The sequence below is a fragment of the Pollicipes pollicipes genome, unplaced genomic scaffold (assembly GCF_011947565.3).
Source record: "Pollicipes pollicipes isolate AB1234 unplaced genomic scaffold, Ppol_2.1 Scaffold_1600;HRSCAF=1878_pilon_pilon_pilon, whole genome shotgun sequence".
NCBI classification, from domain to species: Eukaryota; Metazoa; Arthropoda; class Thecostraca; order Pollicipedomorpha; family Pollicipedidae; genus Pollicipes; species Pollicipes pollicipes.
The window spans coordinates 22,546,929-22,570,139 of NW_023595962.1; the positions used below are offsets into that span (position 1 = coordinate 22,546,929).

General features: G+C 54.6%; 1 protein-coding gene and 1 pseudogene across 2 annotated transcripts; both read left to right on the plus strand.

Annotated features, from left to right (window-relative positions):
• Positions 1-7,335, plus strand: part of LOC119114678 (cyclin-dependent kinase 1-like) — a 7,682-nt pseudogene extending 347 nt beyond the window's left edge.
• Positions 7,336-9,187: 1,852 nt separating this feature from the next.
• Positions 9,188-15,323, plus strand: LOC119094183 (U-scoloptoxin(05)-Sm1a-like). Of its 2 annotated transcripts, none has more exons than XM_037217269.1 (3): positions 9,188-9,363; positions 11,922-12,077; positions 14,386-15,323. In XM_037217269.1, the coding sequence occupies exons 1-3, from the start codon at positions 9,294-9,296 to the stop codon at positions 14,598-14,600; spliced, it is 441 nt and encodes a 146-aa protein (XP_037073164.1). In that variant the 5' UTR covers positions 9,188-9,293; the 3' UTR covers positions 14,601-15,323. The 2 variants fall into 2 exon arrangements, with proteins under 2 accessions (XP_037073164.1, XP_037073156.1); XM_037217261.1 differs by lacking the exon at positions 11,922-12,077 and adding an exon at positions 13,080-13,238.
• The last annotated feature ends 7,888 nt before the right edge of the window (positions 15,324-23,211 follow it).

Genomic DNA, 23,211 nt, shown 5'->3' on the forward strand with positions numbered 1-23,211 from the left:
CAAATGTGCGGCTTTTTTAGCCGCGGTGTCTCGATTTTTAGCTAAAAATCGTGTGATGTCACACAGGGGCTTGCTGTTTGCCGACGTGTACCTTAAGTCCATTTGATGCCCGCCAGCAGCATGGGGCTGACTGTTGACACACTTATGTTACCGAGGTGGATATGAAAGGAACAATTTGGGCTCTATAATGTAATGAAAACATCTAATATGTGAGACGTAATACCCGACCTACTTTTACGATCACGTTCTTATAATCTAAATCCTACGCATACGAGGTCACCCAATCCAAAACCATCGCTATGGTGGGGATAAAACATAGTTGCGCAGTCCACAGCCGTTAAGCACCAAACCACCACCGTCTTGACGGTCCTGAGGTAGCATACTGAGAGTTGGGCCCCTCGACATCGGAGCTCTGGGAAGGGGGGGGGGGCTGCACCAGGGCCGCCGGCGTCTACGGGGTGTCGTGCGCTGCCGGGCTCCGACGTGCCGCACCGGACCCCCCGAGCGGCGCTCGCATAGTCGTCACAGTCGTCAGAACAGTCTCGGTGTGACGGTCACCTCGCCGGACGGTGGACGCCGCGGCCGCGTCTTAACCCGCGCGGCGGACGTCGCGTCAGTCGGGCGAACACGTTCGACGTTGAGGTACACCAGCCATGCCGCCGTCCTGACGACGGGAGTGCTGCAATCCCGTGGAACTCCGCGTGCCTGGCGCGCCGCCGCCGGCTTGCCGAGACCAGCCTGGTGACACGGACGGCGGCTCACGTACGCTGCTGACCCTCGTCCACTCCCTCCGCAGGAGAGAAACTGTATCTGGTGTTCGAGTTCCTCTCGATGGACCTGAAGAAGTACATGGACTCGCTGGGCAGCAAGCAAATGGATCGGCAGCTTGTCAAGTCCTACACGTACCAGATCACACAGGTGAGCACCGTGCCAGGTCACAGAGGTGAGCACCGTGCCAGATCACACAGGTGAGCACCGTACCAGATCACACAGGTTAGCACCGTGCCAGATCACACAGATGAGCACTGTACCAGGTCACACAGGTGAGCACCGTACCAGATCACACAGGTGAGCACCGTACCAGGTCACACAGGTGAGCACCGTACCAGATCGCACAGGTTTGCACCGTACCAGATCACACATGAGCACCGTACCAGATCACACAGGTTAGCACCGTACCAGATCACACAAGTGAGCACCGTACCAGATCACACAGGTTAGCACCGTACCAGATCACACAGTGAGCACCGTACCAGATCACACAGGTTAGCACCGTACCAGATCACAGAGTGAGCACCGTACCAGATCACACAGGTGAGCACCGTACCAGATCACACAGGTGAGCACTGTACCCGATCACACAGTGAGCACCGTACCAGATCACACAGGTGAGCACTGTACCAGATCACACAGGTGAGCACCGTACCAGATCACACAGGTGAGCACTGTACCCGATCACACAAGTGAGCACCGTACCAGATCACACAGGTGAGCACTGTACCAGATCACACAGGTGAGCACCGTACCAGATCACACAGGTGAACGCTTGGCAGGCTAGTGCAACGGGAGAGGACGGAGCATCGTGCGGTGGCCAGATCGCACAGGCGTCTCAAATGCTGAGGATTCAGCTGCACCGGAGTGGGCAGGTGAGGGCCAGTGACCGGACTGAGGCTGCCAAATCACACAAGTGATGACTAGCTTGCTGGGTCAGTCAAGTGGACACCACACTGGCGGTGTTGCTTGGCCACCTGGGTGGCCTCACTGCTGCCGGACCGAAATGACGAGTGCCACGTGGACCGGGCGGTGTTTGCCCGCCTGTGAGAGTCGGCTATCAGAATGCCACCATTGGAGGACGGCGTCGGACCGCGCGTCCGCTTCGAGGATCCAGGCAGACTCCCTGAATCCGGACAGGTATCCAGCGCGGCCACTTTGCGGCCGCCAGATCCGCGAGTCGGCGTCCCCGTTCATGCGCCACTGAGCGCAGCGCTGCCGACGTAGATCTGGTCTTCTGTTCGGATCAGATCTGATTGATCAGATCTGGATCTGACTTCGTCGTGCGTTTGGGAGTTAGAGCTATCGCAGGGGATGCACCAGCGAGCGAAATACGCCTTGCCCAGGATTCGAACCCTGCGCCTCAGCCGCGTGGCTGGTGGTGTGGTGCAGACGCACAACTCTCGTTCCAAAAGGACTCGCGCGGCGTCACAACTCCCGTGTGTGTGAATACCACCTCTGCTCCTCCCCCCCCCCCCCCTCCCCTGGAGGCACATGCGCCTGCCGAGCCAGCACCCGACGCGTCCACCGGCCAGACGCTGTCCCGCCGTTGTTTCTCAGCGGCCCTCGCTCTGCCGCTCCCTCCTTTTGTCCTTTCATTCCCTCCCTCTGTCCTCGCTCCTCCCCCCCCCCCCCGCCCTCTGTCGTCTCGCCCCCTCCATCTGTCCTCTCGCTCCCTTCCTCTATTTGACCTCACCTCTACGCTGTCAGGGACCCCACCCTTTCACCTTGCCTGACTTCTTCAGAATGCCCTGTTACCTGGCCTTATTTGTCTCCTTTGTTTCCATTTTTGCACCCCTGACCTGACCTAGCCCCGCCTGTGCTGCCACGGTTCCATCTCTTGTGGCTAGACCCAGGTCTTTTTCGCCAGATCAGAAAAGATCGGATCGTTTTGGGATGTCAAACTAGAAGAATCCTTCCCATGACCTGACCAGCCCTGACCTCTTCGCCGCCAGGGCATCCTGTTCTGTCACCAGCGGCGCATCCTGCACCGTGACCTGAAGCCGCAGAACCTGCTGATCGACCGCGACGGCGTCATCAAGATCGCCGACTTCGGGCTGGCCAGGGCCTTCGGCGTGCCCGTCCGGGTGTACACGCACGAGGTGAGCGTCGGCTCGCCTGGCGCCGTTTGAGCAGGCAGCGGCGCTATGTGCAGGCTGCGTTTGACGTTGCCGGCCGTAACCTGCCGCGAGCCCGTGGCGGCGGCTGGCTGGTGGGAGTTGTGCGACCCTCGGACCGTGGCCCCCGGCAGTGCTGTGTCGGAATGTGAAGTGCTCTGTTGTGTAACTGTGTCACCGTGTCATGACTCTGGTGTCATACTGTAGTGCTGTGGTGTGTTTGACGCCCTGATGTAGCGCTGTTACCCTGAGTTGACGGTCCGGCGCCAGGGCGTCACGGTCGTCACGTGGCATGCGCCGTGTTGCGACCCTGCAGTGCCGCTTTGTGCACCCTTCAGGCCATGACACCCTGGCGTCGTAGCGTATCCTTCTGGTGCCCGCTGTTCAGCAATTGTGGCCTCTTACCGTTTCGTGACCCTGTAGTTTTGAGCTTTAAAAATCCGCAAAACATCAATCGGTCTCTGATTGCCAACGTGGAGGTCGCGGTGAAAAGTTGGCTGCATGGGGCTTCTCTAACAGCCTCCGTACCCTGTGGTGCCCTGTTTGGACCTGCACGCGGTGACCCTCGAGCATCATGTCGTGACCGTTTTGTGCTGTGTTACTCACAGGTGGTGACCCTCTGGTAATGTGGTGTGACTTGCAGGTGGTGGCCCTCTGGTGTCTGCCGTGACGGCCTGATATGTGTAGTGTTTTGGAGGTAGTGGCCATCTGGTGTCTGCCGTGACGGTCTGGTATTGTGTAGTGTTTTGGAGGTAGTGACCCTCTGGTGTCTGCCGTGACGGTCTGGTACTGTGTAGTGTTTTGGAGGTAGTGACCCTCTGGTGTCTGCCGTGACGGTCTGGTATTGTGTAGTGTTTTGGAGGTAGTGACCCTCTGGTGTCTGCCGTGACGGTCTGGTATTGTGTAGTGTTTTGGAGGTAGTGACTCTGGTGTCTGCCGTGACGGTCTGGTATTGTGTAGTGTTTTGGAGGTAGTGACCCTCTGGTGTCTGCCGTGACGGTCTGGTACTGTGTAGTGTTTTGGAGGTAGTGACCCTCTGGTGTCTGCCGTGACGGTCTGGTACTGTGTAGTGTTTTGGAGGTAGTGACCCTCTGGTGTCTGCCGTGACGGTCTGGTACTGTGTAGTGTTTTGGAGGTAGTGACCCTCTGGTGTCTGCCGTGACGGTCTGGTACTGTGTAGTGTTCTGGAGGTGACGTCCCATGGTATCGTGCTGTGACGGTCTGGTATTGTGTAGTGTTTTGGAAGTGGCGTCCCGTGGTGTCACGCTGTACGGTCTAGTATTGTGTAGTGTTCTGGAGATGACGTCCCGTGGAATCCTGCTGTGACGGTCTGTTATGTGCTGTAGAGATTCTACAGATGGCGGCCCCATAATGTCCCGTTGTGACTGTCCGGTACTGTGCTGAACCACAAGCTCTTCCCTCTGGTGCCGCGTTAGTACCACGTGACACTGTGCTGCGACTGTGCGCAGGTGGTGACCGTTGCGAGCCGTGCTATCCCCCGCGACGTGTCACGTGTGACGTGACGTGTGACGCCGTGCCCCGGCCGCAGGTGGTGACGCTCTGGTACCGCGCCCCGGAGGTACTGCTCGGCTCGCCCCGCTACTCCTGCCCCGTGGACATCTGGTCCATAGGTCAGTCAGACCCGCCAGGCCGGGTTGAGCCGCGGCCCGGCCAGGCCTGGTCTGGTCCTCTGCAGGCGGGCTGCTCTGCCCCAGTGGGTCTGCTGTCGTTTGGTCATGTGTGATCCGGCGTAGGGCTGCTTGGTTTAGTTTCATCGTCTGGGCCGCTTTTGAGCGTGGTACATCCCCGTCCGTCATCGTGCCCGCCACCCTCCCCCTCCCCCCGCCCCGCCAGGATCTCGGAAACGGCACGCGGTCGCCATACTGTAGCTGGGTCTATACGTTTTGTGCTGAGTATGGCCCGAAGTTTGCATGTGCCGGGCTCAGAGTTATGTCATAAATGAGATTAAAGCCGTATCCTGCGCGTCCAGTCCGCGTGCGTCACCGTGGTGGTGCTGGTGGTGCAATCTCCTGGGTGGTGCTGGTGGTGCCATCTCCGCCCCATGCCTGACTGCGACCGCTGTTTATTCATGAAAATACGGACGTTGCGGTGAACGTCGTATTACGTCATGCAATTTTTCAGGCAGTGTTCCGTGTTTGCATGCATCCCCTTGGCAGATCACGAAAAACATGGCTAGCGACAGCCACAATCTGCGGCCAATGACTGAAGCGTGTGTGTGCGCGTGCGATCAGCGCGCCATATTCAAAATGCTCGTTTATGTTTTGAGCACAGCGAATCGTTTCGAATTGCACGAGATGTGTCCGTGCTCGCATGACTGCGCTCGTCCATGCTTCATCCTCGTCCGTGCGGGCCGTGCTCACCGGCTCGTCCTCCTCCGTGTTCATCCCATTGCTCGTCTTCATCCTCGTGCGTGCGGCGTGCTCACGGCTCCGTCCGTCCTCTCGCCAGGCACCATCACGGCCGAGATGATCAACAAGCGCCGCTCTTCCACGGCGACTCGGAGATCGACCAGCTGTTCCGGATATTCCGGTGAGACGCCGACGTGGCTTGTCCATCCGCTCGTCCAGCCAGGCCGGGCTGGCGGCAGGGGCTGCGATATATGTACACATATATGTATATATATATAAAGTGCATACTTTTTTGGTTTTCATGAAATTCCCATGGTGGATGCTCATGAAAAGTATCGATCTTGAACTTTGCCTGAAAGTTAGTCCTTCACCTCAGAGAACTTTCAGGCCATTGTTGAGCATAGCATGCAGTTCCTGTCTGTTGAGTGTTGCGCTTGTTGTACCGGGTCCAAACAGTCCGTCCAAGCCTGCCAGCGGACCACTGTGGTCGCCTCTTTATCAGCGTGCCACGTGCCGCAGGACCCCTGAAGACCCCCACTGAGGAGATCTGGCCCGGCGTCAGCGAGATGCCCGACTACAAGTCCAGCTTCCCAACTGGACGGAGAACCAGCTGGCCGACAGCGTTCAAGGGCATCTGCCCGGAGGGCCTTAACCTGCTGCAGGTCAGCTGGTGACGAGCGCCGGCCGCGCGGGTCGTAGCGGGTGAGGGAGGGGAGGGTGGGGGGCTGTCCTCCGGAGGTCTGCTGACGGTGACTGTGTGGTTGTATCAGTGTGGAGGGGCGTCGAGGGCGCGTGCGGTCAGCGCAGGTGGCGTCCGGGCCGTCAGTGATCAGTGCATGGGGGGGGGGGGGCTGTCAGTGATCAGTGCAATGGGGGGAGCTGTCCAGTGATCAGTGCATGGGGGGGGGGCTGTCAGTGATCAGTGCATGGGGCACCAGTCCACTGCGGGTCACGGCAGAGGCGGCCAGTCTGCTCCAGACCAGGTCAGGGTCCTCACTTTGCTCCTGGCCAGTTCAGGGCTCTCAGTTTGCTCGTGGTCAGTTCAGGCTTCTCAGTCAGCCCCAGGCCAGTTCAGTCTGCTCAGGTCAGGTCAGGGTTCTCTCAGGTCAGGTCAGGTCAGGTCAGGGTTCTCAGTCTGTCCCAGGCCAGCTCAGGGCCCTCAGTCTACTCCAGGCCAGGTCAGGGTTCTCAGTCTGCTCCTGGTCGGTACGGAAGCCCACCCATCCCAGGCCCGGGTCGGTGTGCTGCGGTCCCGTACAAAGAGTTGGTTCGCCCCAGGTCGGAGGCAGGGGGTGTCTGATTGCCTGGGGTCAGCCTGAGGTCAGTCCGCACCGAATCGGTATGGGAGGTTTCGGTGCACCGTGGTCCAGTCCAGTCCTGGGTGCAGTCCAGAGTGTTCAGCTGACTGCAGGTCAGCGCAGTCAGCAGGTTGGTCTCAGTCCACCGCTGGTCGTCCAGAAGGGTCAGACGGGTCCCAATATGACCTCAGCAGTTCAACTCTCTGAAACCACATTTAACAGCAACGAGATTCCCAGATGGTAGTCCAGGTCAGTACGGGTGACCTGAGCTGATGTTTGTTCCAGGAGACTGCACTGTATGGTGTGATTAGACTCCTGCACTAGACCCCAGGAAACACTGGTTGCACAGCCTTGTCCTGCTGCGACTGTGCTCTGACCCTTGCCTAGCCACAGGAGACGCTGGTGTACGCTCTGACCCCTGCCCTGACCACAGGAGACGCTGGCAGTACTCTCTGACCCTTGCCCAGCCACAGGAGACGCTGGTTTACTCTCTGACCCTTGCCTAGCCACAGGGGACGCTGGTGTACTCTCTGACCCCTGCCTGGCCACAGGAGACGCTGGTGTACTCTCTGACCCTTACCTAGCCACAGGAGACGCTGGTGTACTCTCTGACCCCTGCCCTGGCCACAGGAGACGCTGGTGTACTCTCTGATCCCTGCCCTGGCCACAGGAGACGCTGGTGTACGACCCCGGCGAAGCGGATCTCCGCGAGAGCCATGCTGAAGCACCCCTACTTCAAACGACCTGGACAAAACGTCGCTGCCCGCCGACAACTGCTGAGCGGGTCGTGTTGCGCTGCGCCCCCCCCCCCCCCCCCCCCCCTCCTCCCCGCCGGCCGCCGGCAGCGCGGTGCGGTGCGGTGCGGGACTGGCGGCGAGGTCGACGGATGCCTTGCAGCGCGGCCGTCGTGCACGCTGCGCGGTATGTCGCGTCTCGTGAGTGTGACCGTGGCGGCGGCTGCGGAGGTGGCCCCGGGGAGCGGCGGGGGACGGAGCGATCGATCGCCTGTGTCGCCTTCCACTTCTCTGGCTTTCTGTGACGGTCCCCGCTTGGTGAGGCCCAAGCTCCCACCCCCGTAGGGTGGCTCCGAACGTGAGTGTGAGTGTGCGTGCGGATCCGTTCGCGCGCCCTCCTAACGACTAACCTTTAAACACGTCCTGTCACCGGGCCTGTGGTGGCCCAGTGTGTGTGACTCCATGTCGGCACCCCGTGCGCGTAGGCTGGAGGCGCACCGATCTCGCCAGAGCGCGCGCGTGTCGGGGGCCGCGGTGGGGTGCTGCTGGTGTCGAGCGGACCCAGCAGCGGCCCACAGCTGCCGCTCCGTGACTGCTGTCTGTCGCCTGTGGCGATCGGTGTGAGAGGTGATGCTTTGATGGGAAGGAACGTTTTGTTAATATAGACTGGCGAGACTGCTGCTTTTTGTTGGTTGATGTCGCGAGTTTTAAAGATGTCGTGCTCTCTCTGTCTCTGGATTTGGCCCGGCGCTTCAAGCCATGTGCGCTGGGCGGCGAAGGTGGGAACACGTCTTAAAATCGGAGCAATGGGAGACGATCTCGCCTAAGTCGAAGCTGAACCAGACTGGCATCCACAGTGACGGCGGCCAGTGGTGGCACCGGACCATGATCCCTCCGCTGGGGGCGTCGACGGTGGTTGCGGTGGCTCCCTGGAAAGTCCGACCGACAGCGAAATGTCAACGGGGGGGGGGGGGGGGCTGTCGTCGGGAGCATGTGGCTTAGGCCAATCGCATCTCACGAAAACCTACCGAGAAAAAAGGACATATTGTGTCGACCGCAACAACAACAACTCGGTTCTTGGAGAAGCGTGGCAGGCTGGTGGCGTGCTCCGTGTTCGCGGCGGCGTCGCCAGTCTTCGGCCGAGGGGGTAAGAAAGCGGTTGGGGTGGCGAAACAGCGCGCGGTGCGGGAGAAGCCACGCCAATCCACCCACATTTCCCCGGGCTTTGGAAAGTCTCCGGATTTAGTGGGTTTCGTTTTGAGACTAGGCGAGCGGCCGCTGTCCCGCTGCCCTCGCTTCCTTGTGGCGGCGCATGTGCCATGCGCGCCGCGCGGAAGCCGCTCAGAACGCTGTAACTTCTCCGGTGACAGGCTTTCTTTTTTGTGAAAATCATACTGGCTGCAGGTGAGTCACACCCCCTGGGCACTAACGCGGCAAGGCGTGGTTGAGGATTCAAACCAGGGGCGTCTCCAGGTTTCCACCCGTGCTGATTCTGATGATGATAGGGTAACTAACCCCCGTCGTGAGAGGCAAACCTATGATTTGGCGGACTCCCCGTTCCAACAACGCATCGTTCATGTCTGCAGCAGGGAACAAAGGCTGAAGGACGAGCGGTCCCCCCCTCTCCACGCAGGCGACCACCTGATTCAAACGCGTCGGTTCTGTTTGGTGATAAGCGGCTCGTGTGGAACGGGCCCGGTGGCAAGGCGTGGCAGGGACGTAAGAATGTAGAATGCTGAGGGCAAAACCCTGTTAGCATTTTCATTCCCATTCCTACTTCCAGGTCCTTTCCTCACAACATGTAGAGTTCGACCAAGCTCGTTCCGCTGGGTGCGCCCCTGCTCCCCAGGTATTGCTCCTGGACGCGCCCCTGCCGCCGCACCGCCGCCAGTCGAGCACTAACAGGCGGCGCGCTGGTGTCGCGCGCGGGGTCCGCAGACTGGGAGCGTACTGTGAGTCACGGCGCAGGCGTGACGGGTGCGATGTCGGAGGGCCTTTGACGACATGGCGAGGGACACCGTGGACGGCATGATGTGGGTGCTGATGACATTCCTGGCGCTGGGTTTGAGAGTCGGTAAGTTGGCCGTTGGAAGGAAACGTAGAGGTGCGCCCCGTCGGTGCAGCGTTTTTTGGCAGGCCTTTAACTTGGCGATGCGTTTCCCGTGTGCTGCGTCATTCGAATGCGTTTGTCGGCCAGTTGATCTATTGTAACGCTTGCGCGGTCCAAACTGTGTGGCATTCGTGCCTGTCCACGATCCTCTGGCAGACGTGTACACGCCGCCACTCCTGCTGCCGGCCGTTACCGACGGCGGCAGGCCAGCTCAGGTGCACGAAACCGCGCGAGACGGACTGCCTAACCCCGCCCCGATCCCACCCGTCATCAGGAAGTCGGACTGGAGACATCCATCCACGCCGTGTTTGATGCCTGTTGACAGCTGGGGCGTATGCAAGGGGATACTGGGATTCCTACCTCTCCCCTTTTTCGAATTTGTACACGCATTGCTATGCTTTCGAATGAAAGCATAGAAATGTGTCCTATTTTTGAAAATCAAGTGGCGATAAAAAAGATAAGTGCGTGTGATGTGGTTCGCCATGCAAAAAACGCCACGAGCCTGCGTCGCTTCCAAAATAGGGTTGTCAGTCAATTTTATGTCTCCCTGTTGCGAAATCCTGCATACGCCCCCGGTCGTTACGACTGTAACGGCATTGCGTTTCTCCATGGCTCCGTGCGGCGCGTGGGCCGCTGGCTCCCACGGTCGGTGCGTCTGGACGGGAACCAACGGAGCCCAGGCCTGAGGGCACGTGCCGTCTGGCCTGTGAACAGCGGGCTGCTGGACTGAGACCGTGTGTGGTCAGGAACTACGGGTTTTCGGAGATGGATGAGTGGCTGGGCGTGGTGACTTGCTGATCCCTTACACTGGAATGTTTCACATTTGAAAATATTGAAGCAAGCATCGGATGTTTTGAAACAAACTCACTTACAGCTGTTGATACACTTTTAAGTGGAAAAGACTGCTCTAGACAGCACAGTTCTCAGTTTAGTAAATATGCTCCTCCACGCGTCATGGTTTGATTACGTCATTGTACATTGCGCGACATTGATTGAGAGCCAATTGACGGTCGTTATATCTGGAAATCGCGCTCACAAACGCCAGCTGTGAAGCCTTGACGATCATATTTTTCTTTGCCTTGATCGCCGCATGTCTTACTGAATGGCAGCATTTGTGAGACGTCATTATGACGCCATGAATGCCCAGGCGACTGAAATACTCTCCCCGATACACTTCCCCCATTTTAGCAGGCGTGTAGCCCAGAAACTAGGTGGCCTTAAGACGGGCAAACCTGCGAGCAGCACCGAAAGGTCTTCAAGACAGGCATTTCAGCTCAAAATCCCATCTAAATGTGGAACGCTCCCTTCAAGTGGAAAAGCGTGCGCTAGGCAACACTATGTCCCTGCTTAGTAAACATGGTCCTGGATCCGTCATTGTTTGATTACATCAGCATACCTTGCACGGCATTGATTGAGAGCCAGTTGATTGATTGAGAACCAATGAAACCGTCACGGCTTCACGCCTGCCACGAGTTCACGCCGGCCACGGTTTCAGCCTGCCACGGCTTCAGCCTGTTACGGCTTTAGTCTGTCACGGCTTCAGTCTGTCACGGCTGCAGCCTGTCACGGCTTCAGCCTGTCACGGCTTCAGTTTGTCACGGCTTCGCGCCTACCAAGGTGTAATACTTAGCACTTTGCGCGAAAGTCTTAGTTGAACCGTGTAAGGAGAGACTGTCCTGTTTTTTTTGCCTGTTTTTTTTTCTCGCAGTTATGAACACTCCAGCGTTTGTGACCGTTTCCGCCTGCTCTACCGGTGCTGATCCGTGTATAGCAGACGTTATTGGGCATTAACGACACATCCAACACGTAAAGGTTTGGGGCCAACACACCGCTCACGCGGGCTGCCTCAGATCCATTAATCCGAACTTTTATTATCACGAACTTATATTCAAGTTGGGAAGAGGCTAAGCGTCGCACAAAGACTACCTTTTCTGGGCATAATCGGATGACCTTGATGATTCTGACATGGCTGTCGAAATAGAAGACTAGTTGATAAACTATACAAAACTGAAGAAGATGAATTTTCTCAGCCAACGCCACGCGCTAAATCCCATGAGAAGCACACGTCTGCTAGGCTAGGTTGTTTGGCCGTCCGCTCGCTCCTCCCCCCCCCCCCCCATAATTTGTACAAATGTGCATCCCTGGGGCTCGCTTAAGGTTACAACATCGTTACCTGCATTAAACATCGTCTGGCGTACGATGGTCTCCCCATTTTGCCATGCGTTACTGTGCCTTTTGATTATGTTGCGTGTAATGTCCTCGATATTCTTTCGTTTTATCTCCCGTTTGTTTATTTTTTAAAACAAAAATGACTGCTTGTATAGCTACATTCATAGACCCTTTCCGTACGGCGGTGGGTAACCCTATGCTACACTGTATTAATTCAATTTTCCTATGTTTTTATGTCACCTTTACCGTAGATACCTGGCGGTGAACTCATCTGGGCGCCCATGTTCATTATTTTGACGTCACCGGCAGCCCTTACCACGCTTTATGTTCCGTTTGATCCGCTTCTGTTCTAGCCCCGGCGTCGGCAGCCATTCAGTGTTACGTGTGCGACAGCTCGAGCCAGATTGGCTGCGCCGAGTTCCTCTCTGACACGTCGTTGCTGGAGCCGCAGTCGTGCGACAACGTGTACGGCGCCCAGTACTGCGTCAAGATGACGCAGGTGTTCGAAGGTACACGGACGTACCTCTGGTACACGGACGGACCTCGGACCTGGCGGCCGCCGGCGCCACTAACCAGCTGACTGGGGGCAGCCTGCGTCCTAGTGGTGGTGATGGTGGAGGCCTTGAGCATGGGTGCTTCCGCTGGTGGTAGCTGATGGTCTGTGGTCTCGCAAGGTGACGTCTAGTGAAGTGTTCGCAGGCCGGTGGTGCTGGTCCGTCATTTTTCAGATCTCTGCAGATTGGGGAATAAATTTTGTAGGCTGATTTCAAAGAGCAAAAGTTGTCAATTTCAGAACACGCAAACCGTCAAAGTCCACTTCCAGCGGCTTGAATTTTAGATGCCGGTCACAGCTTTCCCCTGGAACCACTCAGTGGTTCTCAAATTAGTGTCATGCAGCAAGCCATGCGCAAACTAGTATATATTCAAAGAGGTTAGGGCTGGACCGTAACGTGGTGGACAGGGACACCAACAAAAAGTATTTCAACATTGCAAACGCTCACCGCTGGACCAGAGTCGCACGTGACAAGAATGCTGGCTCATCTCCCTGTGCAAGCTTCGGGCCGCCGATCTGAGCATTATGGGGCCGTCTCCGATCCCCATCGCCCTCTCATCTGAGCACTAGTGGGCCGTCTCCGATCCTCATCGCCCTCTCCTGCTCCAAGTGAATGCACAGGAAGGCCTGCGACGAGCGTTTTAAAGGGAGATCTTTCTGGCTTGTCAGAGCACCCATTTCGCTATCATGTGGGGGGGGGGGGGGAGGAGGGACAACGACACGGATTTTACCTCAGGTCGCACGCATGCCAACTAACAGAACTGCAGTCATTCTGATGTGTCACAGGTAAGAGCCCCGGCCCCAGGATGAGGAAACTAACAACCATTTCCTCTCAGTGCGACGGAGTTCGGTGGAGCTCTGCCTGCAGCCTGCGGAACTAACGCTTCTGAGAGTTGGCACAGATGGCAGCACTAGCACTCATGCTCGCTGACTTGTCCATCTCTTCTGTCCTCTGCAGCCCTCGCCATTGACTGTTACCAGTGTGACACTGTTCATGACATGGCCTGCGGCGAGCGATTTGACACGGGGAGGGCCGAGAGGCTCGGCAACGTGCCCCGCTCCTGTTCAGCGGTGTATGGCGCCGCGTACTGTATCAAAGCCACAGGTATCTTCGAAGGTACGCCGGCTCCTCGTGCTCACCGCATGCCATCTCACTGCATGGTGTACTGCACAGTGCACTGCATGTCTCCGGTGCACCTCGTGCTCACCGCATGCCATCTCACTGCATGGTGTACTGCACAGTGCACTGCATGTCTCCGGTGCTCCTCGTGCTCACCGCATGCCATCTCACTGCATGGTGTACTGCACAGTGCACTGTACTGTCTCCGGTGTGGTGGTTCTTAGACGTTGCATGAGCTCTACTTTCGGATGGATCTTTTTTCTTTTGAAAGTGCCTGTACCTAGATCTGAGTGTTTCATCGGCGTGGTTATTTCGTTGTCTTGGAAAAGACAAATCAGCATTGCGCTCATGACGCATCATTGTTTATCGTTTGAAGCTGGGCGTGGGTATTGTATGCGATCGATTGAGTGAACTGTCGTGCCCTGTTGTGCTGCCACGTATGTCAATGCCATTTGTGGCATTGATCTGACGTGGTCTCTTGGTGTCTACGGCGGCAGTTCTGATATGGGCATTGGACGTGCTTTATTTATTTTATGTTTTGAAGGCCACTGAACGTATTTTCTTGCATGAAATGTACCTCGTACGTTTTCTGACGTGAAAGATTGCTTAAGTCAATCGGTCTCTTATTTTGCAATTGCCTCCATTTATTGTTTGTCTGGCGGCGCACAATGGCTCATGATGGTATAACGTGATCTATGCATACATCGATTTGTATCATTGTCATCTTATGGCGTTAATACGGAAAGGCCGTTGAGGTTTCCAATAGTGTGGCTGCATTTTTCCGAAAAAGTGAGTCATAAAAATGCGAAAACCAGCTGATTGCGCTGAAGCAGCGCAATGCACGTTGTCGTGGCACCCTGTCAACCGCCAGTCAGCTACTACAACAGCGTAATTAACGCTCAGGGATTCTATGGATTTACTGGGATTGAAATCGACAGTCACGTCGCATGTTGTAGTCCCAACCACTCGGCCAGTGCGCAGCCTTGGGAATCAAGTTGTTAGCCATTCTTGGCCGTGAGGCATTTTGTTATGAAATGCCAGGAGTCATACTCCGCAGACGTATGTCTCCGTAGTCGATGACCCCGTCGTTCGTTTATTCACTCATGCGAGCGGCGCGTCTGAGACAATATGGCGGGCGTTGCAGGTCAGCTGGGCACGAAGCGGTTCTGTTCGTCGCGCAACTTCGGCGATTACTGCGAATGGGTCAAACGCCCTGGCGACGCGAACACGTACCAGGCGTGCGTACTTACATGCGGCACATCCGCCTGCAACAGTTCCGCCAGTCTCCGCGGGGCGGCGCTGCTTGTCGCCATGACGACGGTCTTCGGTTTGGTGTGCTGGCTGCAGGTGGCGCGATAATAGCTAGTTAGCAGCGGTGCGTTGTGGATATGCCAGGCAGAAAATCTCTGCTGAGGCAGAATGTTCGCTGCTGGGACAATATGTACACTGGACGATTATTATCAGTTGCTGAATCTCAGAGATTAAAGGCATATTGTGACGGACTCTCCCGACCAAATGGATGGCGGTCACCTGTGGCGCATTGCATTTCGCAAGTGTAGGCGTCAATTCTAACCATTCCATGGAGCTGGGATTCTCATGCGCAAATGCCATGATTTGATGCTTGTTCAACCCGTCACTATGTTGTGCTAAAACCTTTCGGTGACTTTGGAAGTGCTTGCCGAATGCAGCTGTAACATTTTTTATAAGACTTTCCAGCGACATTGCAAGAGGTCGCGCGAACGTGTTTTTAGCTTCTTGAAGCAGAATTGGTAAACGTGAAGTTTGAGGCGTGTATATGATCTGCAATTCAAAACACTCGCATAGGCACTGCTCACCCTACAGACGACTTCAGTAAAGCTCGCCAAGCCCAGCTACCGGTTTGTGCTTACCTTCGCCGTGGCTCGCGTAATAAATGAGACGTGTATGGACGGCTGTAAGCGGACATGTTTGCTCGTGCAGCGCATGCCTTGCGCTGCTTCCCACTGTCGTGGAATGCGCACGTTGTAACGCTCCGCCATTGTAACGATCCGTCCAATGGATTCTTCTGAACGTTCGTCGATTATTAGGAAATGCCAGTAGATAGTGAAATTTTTGAATACACATATTTTGTCGAGGTGTTTGGGTTTGCTCCGCGATGAATGGAGTAGATGGTAATGCCAGGTGAACCGGCTGTTCTTTCGAGACGTGAAACGAAAGGCTTCATTATCTGCCTCTGAAGACTGTGTCCCTAACGGCGCTGATTGTGACCAGCGGCTGTGATGATGATCACAACCAGCGGCTGTGATGATGATCACAACCAGCGGCTGTGATGATGATCACAACCAGCGGCTGTGATGATGATCACAACCAGCGGCTGTGATGATGATCACAACCAGCGGCTGTGATGATGCACAACGCTGTGGTGATCACGACCGCGCTGTGAGTGATCACACCGCGGTGTGTGATCACAACGCGCTGTGACAGACTTTGCGGGGTACAGGCTGCTGGGGCGTGGCTCAGTGCCGTCAGCCGCCCCGGTGCGTGTGCCCCCGGCTCGGCGGAAGTGGGACGTGTGCAACAGGGCGCGACCGACCTTGGCGGCTGCACCGCGGCCACGATGCCTGGACAGTTCGCGGCGCTACCCACCAGTGACGGCAGACACCCACCGGTGACGGCCGACACCCACTGGTGACGTCCGACACCCACTGGTGACCCACCGGTGGCGTCCGACATCCACCGGTGTCCCAACAGTAATAGCAGACGCCTACCGGTGACGGCCGACACCCACTGGTGACTCACCGGTGGCTGCCGACATCCACTGGTGTCCCAACAGTAATAGCAGACGCCCACCGGTGACGTCCGACACCCACTGGTGACTTACCGATGGCAGCCGACACCCAGCGGTGACCCACTAGTGACGGCCGACACCTTCGGGTGACGTCTGACACCCACCAGTGACCCACCGGTGACGGCCGGCAGCTAACAAGTGACGCCTGATAGTCACCGGGAGACAGCTGACGGACTGGAACAGGGGAGCGGCGAAGAGGAGCGGGCCCGGGGCCGCCCCTTCCCCTCGACCGGGATTTTAGTTTCGTTTTTCCCATACATGACTCGAGACAAAAATGAAAAATTCATTGTGAGGTGTACTCACCGCCCCCCCCCCCCCCCGTCGAAGAGTTCTGGCTGCGCCTTTGGACTGGAGTGACATCTCACAGCCGTCGGGTGTTCCTCTGACGGAGCCCGGGCGGACCTGACAGCCGCTGGATAACGTCCCACAGCCGGCAGTAGTCTCGGCCCCGATGTTGGAGTCGGTTGTCTCAGTAAGCCAGATGATTGTCCGGCATCCCTGACTTAGACACGGGCGGTCAAAAAAACATACCATTGTTTTTTTTTCGGCGAATGCTAGTTTCTTTGCAATTTGAATGCGGCAGAAGGTTCACAGCGTTTAAAGAGACAGGTTTTGACACGTGCGCGAGTTTTGACGAGACCTTCGGTTCGGTGGTTCCTCCCTGTCCGTGCGTGAATGGTCTGCCTGCGGTGAGATCTTGCGGTGATTATGCGACATTGGTGTGAGATCAACTCTTTCTGGTGCAACGAAGCGCTGTATGAAACCTGGACTGGTCCCGCAAGCATACCGTCAAGGAGACCAGAGAGGGACTCAACACCCATCTCGGAGAGCAGTGGTTGGCTGGTTCTTTAATGCTGAGTGCTCACTGCGTTCTTCGGACCAAAGTACCTGCTTTTTTGCTTTGGGAATACTCGGTGTTGCTGGCATTGGTGTTAACAACACACTCAGCACTTGAACTAAATGGGGTCGCATGCCTTTCATCCTGGTGGGAGTGGTGGACACCGCTGGGAGTTGAACCCAGTACCTTTGGTTTCCCGTACGCCTAGTGGATATTCGAAGCATGCTGTATTTTGCAAACTCAAATCGAAAACCGACTTTACACTAAAAATAGCAGACATCGAATGCGTGAGCTTAATGTGTGTAGCAACCTGCAAGTGTATTCAAAGGTAATCAAAGTCACGAGATACGAAGACGAGGAGGACATCTGGGGCACCTTATGGACTGACTGGACAAAAGCTGCACTAATTAAGACCGAACTGAACTGCAGTTACTAGCTGCCAGATTCAGACGTCGAATTTCGTCAGTATGTTGCTGCAAACGTGTTGCCAAATATAGAGATTGGTGCTACAGATGAATCAGTTGTGATATTTTCGAAAACCCAGGCCTTCCAAAATTCATTGTGAGGTGTACTCACCGCCCCCCCCCCCCCCCCGTCGAAGAGTTCTGGCTGCGCCTTTGGACTGGAGCGACATCTCACAGGCGTCGGGTGTTCCTCTGACGGGGCCCGGGCGGACCTGACAGCCGCTGGATAACGTCCCACAGCCGGCAGTAGTCTCGGCCCCGATGTTGGAGTCGGTTGTCTCAGTAAGCCAGATGATTGTCCGGCATCCCTGACTTAGACACGGGCGGTCAAAAAAACATACCATTGTTTTTTTTCGGCGAATGCTAGTTTCTTTGCAATTTGAATGCGGCAGAAGGTTCACAGCGTTTAAAGAGACAGGCTTTGACACGTGCGCGAGTTTTGACGAGACCTTCGGTTCGGTGGTTCCTCCCTGTCCGTGTATGAATGGTCTCCCTGCGGTGAGATCTTGCGGTGGTTATGCGACACTGGTGTGAGATCAACTCTTTCTGGTGCAACGAAGCGCTGTATGAAACCTGGACTGGTTCCGCAAGCATACCGTCAAGGAGACCAGAGAGGGACTCAACACCCATCTCGGAGAGCAGTGGTTGGCTGGTTCTTTAATGCTGAGTGCTCACTGCGTTCTTCGGACCAAAGTACCTACTTTTTTGCTTTGGGAATACTCGGTGTTGCTGGCATTGGTGTTAACAACACACTCAGCACTTGAACTAGATGGAGTCGCATGCCTTTCATCCTGGTGGGAGTGGTGGACTCCGCTGGGAGTTGAACCCAGTACCTTTGGTTTCCCGTACGCCTAGTGGATATTCGAAGCATGCTGTATTATGCAAACTCAAATCGAAAACCGGCTTTACACTAAAAATAGCAGACATTGAATGCGTGAGCTTAATGTGTGTAGCAACCTGCAAGTGTATTAAAAGGTAATCAAAGACACGAGATACGAAGACGAGGAAGACATCTGGGGCACCTCATGGACTGGCTGGACAAAAGCTGCACTAATTAAAACCGAACTGAGCTGCAGCTACTAGCTGCCAGATTCAGACGTCGAATTTCGTTAGTATGTTGCTGCAGACGTTTCGTCAAATGTAGAGATTGGTGCTACAAATAATTCAATTGTGATATTTTCCAAGACCCAGGCCTTCCAAAGGACAACGGTGTTGGCTTACGTATCTCTTTTGTCGAGCGCCATGCGCATGGAGATGGCACGATACATAAAGTTAATGGAACGGTATAAAACTGAACAGATAAAAAACAAATCATCATGGATATGCAGTCAAACGACACGAAATTATCAATCCAAGATAATAAGGTTGAATTCTGCCTAATGGCCCATAGCCCGGCTCGTAGTCAGCTGACTCGGGCACCTCAGGCCTTGCCTGCATCCATCTTCGGTCGGTGTTTGGTAATCTGTGCTCGGGTTTTGGTCGGTTGGTGCAGATCATTAGCATTTAGAATGCGTCGTTGCCCAAGCAAAGCATCGCATCAGGCATGTCGTTGGCCTCAGGTGGACGTTGTGAGCGAGGAAGGCATGTTCAAAACCAGTTTGGGGGAGGTGAGAGCGAGATAATGGCCGAACTACCCGCAAAGTACGCTAAGAAAGGGGCTTTTGCCCGACTTTGACCCACTCCCCTCTCAAAGCTGGAAGGGCCACGAGGACTCCCTCCCCGGTCCCGGAACTGAATGCCGAATCACACCGTTGGCTGGGAGATCACTGAATAGTTAACGAATACAGGTGGCGCGTTGAAGACCTCGGAGACACTGTATTTGACATGGGCACCAGCGACATTCCTAAAGAAATCTCCAAATGTGTTGCGGAAACCGCTTTGAGAAATGCGTCATTGCTCCTTGGCAAGCAAAGCTTGTAGCGAAGGCCCTGTCCACACTTCTCTAATGGAGCAATGTCAAGTAAAAGAACAGCTTTTCGCGAAGCGATTTTCTGGTGCGACGCGATCCTGCGACCCTGTTAATGCAAGCTGTGAAATGCCTTGTTGCGTAGGCGTGCAATGGCAGTGACCTTTTCGTTACCTTCATGTCGCGTGGAAGACAAAGCTTATGTCTAGCTTGGAGCCTAGCTTGGTAGCATTTTACACTCTGTGACGGACCGTTAAAAGCTATTGCCTGAAGCCTCTGTTGGGGACGATCTCGTCTTCCGAAGAAATTCGTTGCGTTTCAGCCCATTTCCCGTCCATCACTGTATCTCATTTCCTTTATCACCTACCACTAACGACCGGTTAACAGCCCCATAAAATAAAAAAAAAACAGGCAAACAAGCTCATTTCCAGCGTTTCCGCATTGCAGGCCGTTCGGGATCTCAGGATCACGTGTGTCCAGGGCAGAGTGCAGGGGCTGACTCGCACGAGGGCTACTGCCATCCGAATCCGTTATAATGGGTTCGGTTTGTTTTCATATTGTGCCGAACGGTAAACATACAATACTGGCGCTATCAGCATGAGCGGTTATGGTACGTGCACTGACCGAACCCCGTGCTCGCTGAACCGACCGCGCCCCGCGCCGGCTACACCCACAGGTGGGAAGCAGTCAATGCCAGGCCACCAACCGGTCACTTACATTAATAACGGCGGCCGCTTCCGCCAGCAGGGCATGATGTGGCGCATTCCGCGTCGTCGTTGCCAGCGCTCTAAACGCTGGGCAGGCGAGGCGGCCAAGGCTTCACTGCGGCCGCATGTAATCGCCTGTGCTGCGCAAGGTTTCGGTGTTTTCACTTCGCACGGAGCTTGGATGTCGGCCTTGTCCGTCGCTGCCGCCTCAGCCGCCTTCCAGCACGTACCAAGAGCCGTGCGGGCCCATCTTGGGGCCCTGGGCGGTCCCCGCTGCAGCGACGACGTGTGCTAGGATTGTGCGCGTTTTGAGAGACCGCCTGGTCGGACCCAGGGCGATAAATTTTGTTTGGGTGAAAGCAACGCTGATAGCAATCGTGCATTTTCAGTACATGTGAGAACGTTGGTAGTTGTCTACAGAGGACTTATAACAAAAGCAAACAAAAACAAGCGTTGAACTGTGTTTTGGGTGGCTTTGAACTTATTACATGCAGTGTAACGGCCAGGCTCAGACTGCCGGGTCGTAGAGGGCAAATCACACTTTTGCAGCGCGTGTCATGCTTGCCATTCCGCACTTGGGTCGTGGTCGGTGAACGGCACTGAACCCTGCTGACCTCTTCTTACCTCTACTGACCGCTGCTGAGAGATGAGACGTCCCGCCGCAGGTCACGACCCCCATGTAATGCATCATTGTTTAATCTTGTTTATACAACTTGGAGAAATGTTCTGCCGGGTGATTTTTCATGCTCTTTACCCGTCAGCTATATCAAAGCTCGGTTCCAAAATATTTGTGCTTGTACACGACAAAAAGATTGACAGTGAGCAAATCTGGTCATTTATTACGGTGTCGACAAGGCATCCCAGCGCCGCGCTGCCTGCTTCATGATCACGCGGTCCACACCCTCCCTCCAGGTCTGCACCAGCACCGTTGATGGTGCGGCCCTAAGCGAAGCCAACCGCTCTTTGATTTGATGCGTTTAGGCTGGGTAAAGCGACTACTGCATGAACTGGATCAATTTGATCCAGGCGAAGAGGAGTACGTAACGCGCTGTTGCTGCGTTGATCCTTCTCTGCGTGACCACTAGGCAAAAGCAAGTTTTCAGCCCCTGTCACACGTTGACATTGCGTACAACTCTGGTCGAACTGGCGGGGAGGGTCATGAGAAGATGGCCGAGTTTGACGACTTCAGGGACGGTTCCCGCACGCTGTGCCTCCCGTTGTGGAAAACGGACAGGAGAAGGGGTATAAGTTAGGCACCAGGGGGCTGTATTTGCCCCCTTGACAGATGGGAACGGGTGGTTCTCCCTTGCCGCTCTGGTGGCGCTAACCCTGGGCGTCTCCGTAGGGAGACATGAATGAAACTGTGTCCGTTCAGGTTAAATGAGTGATATCTTACAACATGATTAACTTAAAACAAAGCCCATTCGAAGCTGCATGTTTTGACTTGTACTATGTATTGAAAAACCGTGCCCGGCGGATGGGGACATTTGTGACCTCTTACAAATTTGCCAGCGCGTTGCGAAAATAAAACGACGCAATGTCCGCGAAATCTTCAGCACCATTTTTTTATGCACGTATCCAAAATCTTTCTCGTGGGCGGACGATTGGGTGGGGACTGACGTTAAATGTCCTTCGAAAGCTGCAAGCCTGGACCCAATTTCTGCGAAATCGCCCAGTACCTACCGTAAACCTCTTGGCTCAGCCGCCTTGTTCCCGTTCCCTTTTCCTTGGCTTCGTCCCAATATTTCCTGGGATCTTTTCCAATGCTTTCCGCAGTTGTCAACGCCATTGCAACTTAGGTCACGGACAGAGGCTGGATTAAAATAAGCATAAACTTTCTATTACTGTACCTCGCTTTAGAGTTACACATTTGAAGTGTTGAGCTAATAACGTAAATCACATTTCAGTTGTTGTATTAAACTTCTGAAAGACGCTTCGGGAATTGAAATATGCAAAGCCTATGATGAATGTGCCCGATTAGCAATGATGCAGAAAATACGGAGCCAGTCAATCTTGGACAATAATCTGAAGCAGGCTTCTGCCAGTCTGATCAACCACTCCCGGAATACTGATCTTAAGTCATTTCGCTACAAGTAATAACACCATGGAATACTTTAAGAGCAAACCAAAGCAGTAAATTCGCATGTAACACATAACGGGACACATCTGTAATGTTCACAACTTTGTTAACTTAGTTATGAGAGTCTAATTCTTAGACTTCAACCTCAGACCGATTTCAACCAACGCAGTAACTTGCTTTGATCCTCAATATTTTCTCCGGGAACAAAACGGATCATATTGCAACCGAAGCTTAAGATTTCGCGAATACCGCGGGGACGACCCCGCGGCTGAGCCTGGCTGAGACCTCTTCATTTCAAGCTGAAGCTTTATCACATAAACGCTGTTACAAAGACGATTGGTCGAGAATTGACCGAGCTTTATCTCACCAACACTTTTATAAAGATGATCAGTCGAAGATTTAGTGACATTAGATTAATGCATACTTTTAAAAACAAAATTCATTTAACTGGTCGTACAAATGGTCATTTATTGGGTACGGTAATTGGTGGAGCAAATTTTATATGCTGATGCTATCATTGAAGGCACCTATCTACATAAGTAGACATAAGTAGACATATCTACATGAGTCTTCCAGGTGCGCAATTTGGAGAACGATTTAGTCCAAATTTTTTGAATGGATGGATTCCTGGCATCAAAACTCACGCTCAGCGTTGCTCGTTTTGTGAGCGCTGACCGCTATCATGCGATCGTGCAATGCCAGGTCAACGGCAGACTTTGGTGACTTTGAAGTTTAAGTGCAGCAATGCTCGGCATGGTAAGTCCTGCACTCCGACGTCTCCTGACCTTTAGCGCGGCCGCTGCCATCGGCCGCATCGGTGCACGCTATCAGTGTGTCATCCGGGCTACACAGTTCCAATTTTGCACCTACAAGCAATGTTTTCTGGGCCATATTGCAGCAGCAAGAAAAGAAGACATTTTGACGGTACCATATTTCGAAGTGCAATACAGTAGTTCACGGGTGACTTAGGAAATTATGCATGCGAGTTTTTGTGATGCAACTCAATTTATTCCCGTGACTAAATTTGCGTGGTTTGTAAATATTTTCAAATTCAAAACTTACGCGCGTGAAACTTTATATGCAATCGGTCACTTGATGTAAAACGATGAGCCAGTAAGGTACAGGATAAATGCCAGTTAAATTCATAA

What these genes read in the sequence shown, in the direction of transcription:
- LOC119094183 (XM_037217261.1), top strand. Translation starts at nt 9,294, where the DNA reads ATGGCGAGGGACACCGTGGACGGCATGATGTGGGTGCTGATGACATTC. An exon ending in GGCGCTGGGTTTGAGAGTCG is followed by an intron (nt 9,364 to 13,079) that starts GTAAGTTGGCCG and finishes TGTCCTCTGCAG; the next exon opens with CCCTCGCCATTGACTGTTAC. An exon ending in AGCCACAGGTATCTTCGAAG is followed by an intron (nt 13,239 to 14,385) that starts GTACGCCGGCTC and finishes CGGGCGTTGCAG; the next exon opens with GTCAGCTGGGCACGAAGCGG.